Raw genomic sequence first — 9,567 nt, 5'->3', positions numbered from 1 at the left:
ACACCCAGGTTAACATCCACCGACTGTCTCAGATGCCTCCCAAACATAAGAAATGATGGAGCATACCCTGTGGCTCTATGAACAGTGTTACTATATGCCTGTAAAAGCTCTGGTAAAGATTTGGGCCACCTCGGCTGTTTCTTTACTGGTCCTATTATTATATTTCTAGTGAACACAACATGTGCAGTAGTGTCTGATTCAGTCGCTCGAACCCACCATTACCAGCAGGAGGATATGGAGTGGTTCTACTTTTCGTAATGCCATAACACCTGCATAACTGGTACATCAAGGCAGACTCAAAGCTAGCTCCTATATCTGAGTGTAGCCTAGCAGGACAACCAAATGTCTGAATGACGTGAGCCCATAGGTCATGTACTGCAATCTGAGCATTCTAATCTTTCATGGGGAACGCCCATGCATAGCACATAAAAAGATCTGTCATGACCAGAATGTTATGACATCTGTCTGTAGGCCTCCCTAATGTGAGAAAGTCCAAAGCTACAACCTCGAGGAGATAGGACACTGCAATGGGATGCAATGGGGCTCTCTGCCCAGCTCTAGTTCACAGGCTACAGACAGCACAACACAGTTGGAATCCACGGAGCTCCACCTCCATACTTGGCCAATAAAAGAAGCCATGTATCCTAGACAAAGTCTTCTCCACCCGTGCATGAGCAGTGGCCTCATCGTACTTCCTCCACACCTCCTTTCGCCTCTCTGTAGCACAAAGGATTTAAAATAGGATTTCATGTGTCTTAGGGTCCATTACCATCAGTGTTGGTAAGGGACGATATCTTGGGTGGTGCATCACCTGTATGGATTTGATGTTGGACCAAGTCAGTTCTTCCATAATCCTCTTTATTCACAGCAAACACCTTCTGCCATCTCTGAAGCAAGGCCTGGAGCTCTTCTTTCTGCTGTGGGGTCAAATCTATGGAGTTGATTAGTTGACTCACCTCTTCAATGGAGATTTCAGACTCCTCAGGTCTAGCCGCTTCCACCACACCAACTTCAACCACACCATCAGATCCCATCGTCAGGCTGGGATCATTGTCCCCCAGAACATCAGACTCCTCAACTGCTGCCGTAGTTTCTGATTACGTCATATAGTTACTTCATATGGTTGGGATTACAGACCCTGATGGGGAGCCTTCCCACTCTGACTATGGACAGGGTTCTGGCTACTCCCCAGGGTTCAGCCTCAGACAACGCTTCCACCAACACCATATGTGCTGCTGCACCCTTGCAGGTTTGGCCCCAAACCATAACTTCATTTATATATGGCTATTTCTCAATATGTGTCCTCATCTGTACCTGCGCGCTCATGTACTTGTGAAACGTCATCGGTGGTGGACCAAGAACTATTTTAATCCTAAGTATGCATCAAGGCAAGTATGCTTTAAGAGCTCAGATGGATTCTTGCTCCACTCACTTTACCTTGCCGGCCCAAGTCTGCAGAAGTGGCAAGGTATCCCACAATGCATTGCATCACCAGTAGTAAATGGCAAAGGTAAGTAGATAAATTTATTGCTAAAATAGCGATATTAATTTGTCAAAAAATGTAGTTTTAAGATACATTTGGAGAGAAGGTAGACGTAAAAACGTTGTCTATCCAGTCACTTCATTAAGAATGAGCTACTTAAAATGTGCTCCAATGTATTTGAAGCAGCATAGTTTTGCTGACAGCGGAGTACCTTAGTTAATATAGTACCTTAATATAGTACCTTAATAAGCAAACTGAGCACTTTCACTATCTCTTGTATATAAAAACGTAAACATTTCCCAGCCCCAATACCTGGGAGATTAACCCCATCATTGGTATGAAACCCCGTCCAAAACGGTCCTGACTCTTGCCCTTATCCCCCACCCCGATCTCAGCCCAGATGACCTACGCTGTATCCACCCTGTTGTGCAATAAAGCCATGACGAAAAATCAGACTGTGTTGAGGCTGTTGTAGGCACACAGGGACTGCCTCTCACAGCAGGGAGCTCACTGTATAAAGACTTGCTGTTCATAGACAATCGCTCTCATTTCCCGCTGCGGTCTACGACCCGGAGCCGAATCCTCGCAGCCACGTTTCGACTTGCCACATAGCCACCTATAGCTGGTCAGACAACTAGCCTTCACCCTACCTGCTTCAACTGATTCAAACTGGATGCCTAAAGTGAATCGAACTAACAGGGAGGCACTGACAGGTTTGGCAGACAACTATGGTTTCTTTCAAACATGAGGTTTGTTTTATTTTCGCTCCACCATTGTTCAATAGTGCTGTGCTCTTTATTACCGCATTAATAAGGAACATTAATGTCGATGTAATGGTGTTTTGTATAACTTTAGGATTAACCCATTTAGCAATCACTACAGCGACCCCTAGCTTCTCAGTGTAATGTACTGGAGTCGGACCCCAGACAACTCGAAACAGGTCAGTGACGTTTACAGCAGAGTTTATTTCAAGGGAGGAAAGGTGTGGCACTCAGGACGCGCTGCTTGCGCCTAACCAGCTGGAAATCTCCTGGTGGCAAGGGAACAGGTTAGTGACCACAGGAGGTAGATGTGACAAAATAGCAAAAGCTGGATCACTAACCTGACAGAGAGCTGGCTTGTTCGGGTGAAACGGCTCTGGAGAAGAGACCCGTCCGCAGGCAGCTGAAGCTGACAGGCAGAGCCCGTATGGTGCAATCCAGGGGCGTAAATCCAGGGGCAGTCCGGGTCCATTAACGGGAAGGCCAATGATCCAACGGCAGTACAGAAGGGATTTCCAAGGACGGGTTCAGGTTCGCTCCAGGTCCGGTTCACGGGGAGACAGTCCAGGGGGAAGGGTTTCAAGGGTACTCAGACTCAGACATACTTTAATGATCCCAGGGGGAAATTACTTTTGCTACATGCTCCAGAATACACACATTGTTATATATATGTATATATATATATATTTACAACATTCCACATAAGGTAATACCCTATCACAATAGTCATATCACAATAGTTATATCACTTCACCTTGGGAATCCCAGTGAAGTGATGGTGACTTGTGCAAAGAACAGTGCAGAGAATGCATAAAAGACAGTTACAGAGGGGGGGGGGTAGGATAACTGAGGGAGGTGTTGTAGAGATTGATAGCCACAGGCAGGAATGATTTCCTGTGGTGCTCGGTGGAGCATCTGGGTAAGAGGAGCCTTCTGCTAAAGGAGGCGGCTTTGGCCCTTTTTGTAGACCGCCTCGGTGTTCCTGGTCCAGTCCAGCTTATTGTTAAAGTACACTCCAAGGTACTTATACTCCTCCATAGTGTCTACAGGGACCCCCTGGATGGAAACAGGGGTCACATGTGTTTTTGTCCTCCTCAGATCCACTATTAGCTCCTTGGTCTTTGTCACGTTGACCTGCAGATGGTTCAGCTCAGTCCAAGTGACAAAGTTGCTCACCAATGAACTATACTCACTCTCATCACCCTCTTCAATGCAGCCAATTATTGCTGAGTCATCAGAAAACTTCTGAAGGTGACAGGACTCAGTGCAGTAGTTGAAGTCTGAGGTGAAGAGGGTGAAGAGGAAGGGGGAGAGGACAGTCCCCTGAGGGGCTCCAGTGTTGCTGACCACCCTATCAGACACACAGTTCTGCAGGCGTACATACTGTGGTCTGCCCGTCAGGTAATCAACAATCCAGGACACCATGGGTGCTTCCACCTGCATCGCCGTCATCTTCTCACCCAGTAGAGCCGGACGGATGGTGTTGAATGCACTGGAGAAATCAAAGAACATGATTCTCACAGTGCTCGCCAGCTTGTCCAGATGAGTGTAGACTCTGTTCAGCAGGAAGATGATGCTGTCCTCGACTCCCAAGTGGGGCTGGTAAGCAAACTGTGGTGGATCAGTGAAGGGCCTGACCATGGGCCTTAGCTTCTCCAGGACTAGCCTCTCAAGGGTCTTCATGATGTGGGACGTCAGTGCTACCGGTCTGTAGTCCTGAGGGCCACTGGGTCGCGGCGTCTTTAGCACAGGAACGATACAGGATGACTTCCACAGCACGGGGACTTTCTGGAGGTGAATGCTCAGGCTGAAGACAAAGCTAAGTATGCTGATCGGCACAAGCTTTGAGCACCCTGGGGAATATTCCAAATGGGCCTGCAGCTTTTACGGAATGCAGTCTGGTAAACTCTCTTCTCACCATGTCAGGTGTGAACGACATTGTAATGGCAGCAGCAGGGGGAAGGGTGAGGACCTTTGATCGTGAGGGACGTGAGCAGGGTGGAGGGGTGGAGTCGGTGGATGTGGATTGGTGTGGTGAGGAGCAGATAGGGACTCTGTCAGGAGGAGGAGTGGGGGGTGGATCTGGCCTTGTATGCTAGTGAAACCTAACTAAACTACTATGCAAAATGAAGATAAAAAAGAAGCTAAGCTAAGGAACTATTTACATGCAAGACAAAACAAAAGTGTTTGATCATAATCAGATTAATTCAGTGAATCCTTGTTCACTGAGGATCTGATTCCAAAAAGCATGGAATGGAGTTAAAAAACAACAACATTTGGCATGTGTTTCAACCCGTTCAAAATGCAAAGCACAAGTTAACCAGAACATTATTTTGAGAAAATAACCTTCTGGTTACTGATTTGCCCAGTAAAATCACTTAAACCCTTATGACCGAGTTTGTTAATGCGATTCTCCCTCTGGGCGTCTGGGGTCGCTGTAGCAAATCGGTGGCTAAGAGGTTACAACATCAAGTTATCAAAATTGCCTTTACCAACATTAATATTTGATAGTAATGCGGGGATAAGGCTCATAGCACCATCGAAGGATGGCGGAGCCGAACAATTAAGCTTTGTGCTTTAAACTAACTCCTTTTGAAATGTCCGGGACCGGATGTTAGCAAGGCTAATAGCATTAAGGCTAGCGCGAGCTACCTGTTAGCCCTTTTGTCCTAAAACACCATGTGTACAACGGTTTACAAGACATTTCCCAATAAATCTTTTAACTTCTCCCTCAGCTCGCTGCCCAAACCTGTCCTTTGTCCCGTGTCAGTTCTGTCCAGTTTTGGCCATTCACGGAAGGAGCGTTGAAGGAGGAAGCTGTTGGCTTGTTGTTGGCGGGCTAGCGTTAGCTCTGCGGCAGCATGTGGGCTAACCACAGTATTTAGAGGGAATGGAGGCCTGTAGGTCGTCCAGGCAGCCTCTGACCCGGTTGCAGTCCGATCTAAGCAGATTCTCCTCGTGAGCATTCAACATGGGCTCTGCTGCTGGCTTTCAGCTCTGCGTTGCCTGGAACCCGCTCCATCAGGGGTCCGCTGAGAAAGCAAAACGAAGCTGACATAGACGGATTCCTTCACTTCGGCATCTGTTTTAAGCAGAAGTGAGAGACTTATCTTTGAATCGGCTGGCAGTTTCTCCCTATGCCAGGGAGGAACTGAGTTTCATTCTCACTCAGCTCGTGGTCTCCTCCAGGCCCCATGCATGGCTCCTGCAGGCTTCCAGTCACATGGCTGCTGAGGGAGGAGTACCCCCCCCCCCAATTTAACCTTATTACACTTTCTTTAAGATGAACTTTTGTTATCTAACTTAGATCTACAGTGAACCAGGATTCACTGAATCATACTGATGATAGTCTTTTGTTTCTTTTGTGAGTACATAGTTCATTAGCTTGCAATTCTATCTTAATTTTGCTTAGTAGTTTAGTTAAGTTTCACTAGCCTAGAGAGGATTTGTTGATTGAAATATAGTGTTAATTCAGATCAACAGCATTCTACAGTGATGTTCTCTGGATGTTCATTTTATTTCTGTTAATAAATTCCTGAACTTGAAGAGAAGATGTCACTTATTTATTCTATATGTGTGCAGAGTTTGCTGTTAAAAAGAACACCAGTGCTCAAATCACCCTTTCAACTATTGTCCTAATATCAGCTGTTTGGGCTGATATTCACCAGGCAATACCTAACCCAGACCCAGAATTCAACCAGACAAGAGGAATGTTTTTAAGAAGGTTTATTTCCAAACACAGGTGTGAGCAGGAACCAAGAAAAACAGGCAGGCAAAAATGAAGGGCAGGAAAAAACAAGGCTAGTGGTAAATGAACAGTCCAAGGCAACAAAGGCAGGTAGTCAGATCAGGCAGGAGAAACATAACAGGGAACAGGAACTGCTGGACAAAACTCACCCATGGACATGGAAAAAAACAATGATGTGGCAGATTGCAGGGGGCAGAGGCAGGTATAAGTAAGGGAGTGATCAGGTGAATGGAGTGAAACTAATTACTGGCATGGGTAGAGCTAATCAGGAACAGGGAAGTGAAGGGAGTAAACTGAAGCTGATACGATGATGACTGGAGAAGGGGAGTGACAGGGTGGAAGAATGCTGGCAGGTGAACTGAATTAAGACTGGTGACAGAAATGATCGAAGCAGGCCAGATAAACTTATAACAAAACAACATCAAACCCAAACTATTCCAAAACTGATACAGAACCTAAAACTAAGACTTAACAGAACACAAGCTATAATAGAAACCAAACAAGAAAAAACCCAAAACAGAAACTGAACTTAAGGCAGGAGAGTGAACCAATTAGTCAAGGAACAAACATAAACCATAACAAAACCCAAATCATGACAGGAACATTAACTGAAACGCACAGATCTTAGTGCCAAGACCAAGTACACTAAGTTCAAATTGCCGAATTACTGTACTCGGCCTTGCGTTTTTGGCAAGAACATACTTCCAACTATACTTGCCAAGGACATACTTACCAAGCACACATGAACTTACACTTGTATATTAAGAAATGGCCCATTTATTTGTACATGATTGTTCAATAACGTTTTTAAAAATTTAAAACCTTCCACTTTTCCCAGTACAGACTGAAGTACAAATTGTTTCTTCTGTAGTTTTTAGAGAAATGTGAAGTCTGTGCATGTGAGAGTGCTTGTATTCTAAAAAATGCCTGGTCCATGTAAATAAACGTCATGATGGGATTAATTGATTATGTGCCCATTTATATTCAGTGTTTTTTCCTTTTTCAATCCAAACACATTTAAAACCGATCAAGAAATTATATACATTACTGATTCTTGGGAATTTGGATAAAACAGGTTTTAATTTTGAAAATAAAAGTTAGTTAAATTACAAAATCTGAAGGTATATTGTTATAGACCAAGGTCTTGGCTGTTCAGCAATGTACCGGTGCAACCTCCCCATTTTGTATTTTTTCATAAAATATGTGTTTTTCCAGTTATTACTTAGGTTTTTTTTTTCAACACCATCAGACACAATAAAAAGCAAATAATTTTTTATTTATTTGGTCTAATATGTATTTAGAGTTTTTAAATCATTATCTGACATTGTTAGTACATATATATGCTGTTAAATGTTGAATATTTACTTTTGTTATTTTTGTATACTGTGTCACATCCATCCATCCATCCATCCATCCATCCATCCATCCATCCATCCATCCATCCATCCATCCATTTTCTGACCCGCTTGATCCCTCATGGGGTCATGGGGGTTGGCTTCACATGTAGTCCTTTAAAAGATCTAACATCATACAACATTTACTTTAAGCCTAAATAGAATAAGTCATGTTTTTTATTTAATAAACATATTTTTATATTAAAAGAGACTATTACTTTAATGACAAAACAGCACTGAAGAAACATATTGTAAGCATATTCATTTAAAACAAATAAAAAGCCCTCTGACTGTGGTGATACTAATCTGACGGTGGTGACAGTGGCCTCATTACAACATACAATTCCAAACTGTATAAAACTCAAGTCAATGGCTTCTTGCTTATTAACTTTATTTAACTATTTGGTCCAAAACATAATCACGAGCACTGTGACAAACATTTTTCAAGGAATATAAGGTACAATTAAGCAATATCGTTATTAAAAGTACTCCATCCCCATATCATCAAATATCAAATCATTGTAGTAAAGGTTTAAGTAATTACCAGTAGGAATAATGTACAATGCGTCACTGACATCATCTTAAACTGTCGTTTAGTGTCCCCTACTCATAAAATAATACATTACATTATTCTGTAAACTGGACTGTGAACTGTATATTGGACGTGAAAAACAGATAACAAATAACAATTGTGAGCACTATGGCAAACATTCAAGACTCTGACTTCTCTCTTCCCTTTCATTCAAGTCATTGATATTTTTTATCTTCCCTTCCTGCATCCTCTTCTTCCATCTTTGCCTTTCTGTTCTAAAGTATTGCTTCTTTAACTCATCACTATATTTTTTCACTCTACACTTCTTTTGATATTCCCTGTTTCTTCTCCTTCTCTAGCTGCTGCCTAGCCATAACTTCCTAAAATACATAAAGTCAAAGTTGAGTTTAATGACTGAAATTGGGGGAAATTACAGTAAATGTTAGATTCAGTTAAATGTTGCCATGCCATTTTTATTTGGCTTTAGTCATAGGAGATGCATAGCTTACAAGGGATATTGAATACTATGTGCTATGTAGGTAGGTAGTAGGTGCACTATGTGCATCCCAAATGACATAAGCCAAATTAACATGGCATAATAGTGAATTGAGAGAGAGGGAAGGCACACCTCATCCCCTAGGGTTTTACGATATGGAAGAAATATAGGGGGGATTACATAAATAAAATTATAAAACAGGTTAATGAAACATTACAGATCAACAATTATATTATAGCCTCCTTTAAGGACCATTTGTAGGTTTTTGTCACCCCCATCAGACAGAAAACAGTGGTAACGTCTGACGGTGGTGACAAAAACCTACTCTTTCACATGATATGCATGAGTTGTTCACATTAGCCATCTTGTTTCCCCTCTGTTGCTAGCTACTTTAGACCTCTTCTTAAAAAGTAAACATTTATGTCATAATCTAATCTAATATTTATGATACAAAAGAGACGGTGTTGACATGTTATGGTTGTGACATTAGCAGTGTCCAAAAATATTAACAAGTTTAAGAGAAAATAGCAATCTTACAGCAGCCTGAGTGAACATGAAGCATGTAGTAGAGCTGAAGATTTGAAAATGGGTTCTCCAGGAATGTAGTTGACCTTTTAGTTGCCTGATTTTATTGCTTTTTTATAAATATCTGATGGTAGTGACAAATATTCGGCACACATTTTGAGCAATCACAAAATAATAGTAAATATTGTTCAAAACTCACTGTTTGTAGTTTTAAATACATATTGCAATGTACTCTTTCATTTGCTAAAGATATTATTCAATTATTACTTTTTGTTTTTTTAATCAAGTTGAAATGATTATCTCTTATCCAAGGACAACTGATTTTGTAGGCAATGGGCCAGCATATAATCATTAAATTAATAATAATAAAAAAAAAAACTTTAAAAGAACCTTACATATGTGCAAAGGCCCCCCTGATAATATCCTTGATTCTTTTTATTCATGAAAATGTTATTTATTTACAACAGAATTAGCACTTTCCTTAGTGGGACATGTTTTTGCCAAAGTTTCAAGAATCAGTGACATGTAAACATAGCTAATGGCTGACAGTTTTGATTTGCAGTTAATACAAACAGGATATGTAAAGAGGAAGTGTGTCAGCTGAATATATAGTGAAACTGAGGGTTTC

At 41.9% G+C, this 9,567-nt stretch overlaps 1 protein-coding gene across 1 annotated transcript in view; it reads left to right on the top strand.

The window, feature by feature from the left end:
* Positions 1-1,141: 1,141 nt before the first annotated feature.
* Positions 1,142-9,567, top strand: part of LOC118566894 (deleted in malignant brain tumors 1 protein-like) — a 31,746-nt gene continuing 23,320 nt past the window's right edge. The window contains exons 1-2 of the mRNA XM_036150363.1: positions 1,142-1,249; positions 1,459-1,510. Of these exons, the coding sequence (XP_036006256.1) occupies positions 1,142-1,249; positions 1,459-1,510 (160 nt within the window). The remainder of the gene's footprint in view (positions 1,250-1,458; positions 1,511-9,567) is intronic.

Source organism: Fundulus heteroclitus, chromosome 1 (genome assembly GCF_011125445.2).
Source record: "Fundulus heteroclitus isolate FHET01 chromosome 1, MU-UCD_Fhet_4.1, whole genome shotgun sequence".
Classification (NCBI taxonomy): Eukaryota; Metazoa; Chordata; class Actinopteri; order Cyprinodontiformes; family Fundulidae; genus Fundulus; species Fundulus heteroclitus.
The sequence above is the reverse complement of the archived record's forward strand: the minus strand, read 5'-3'. Positions and strand labels throughout refer to the sequence as shown.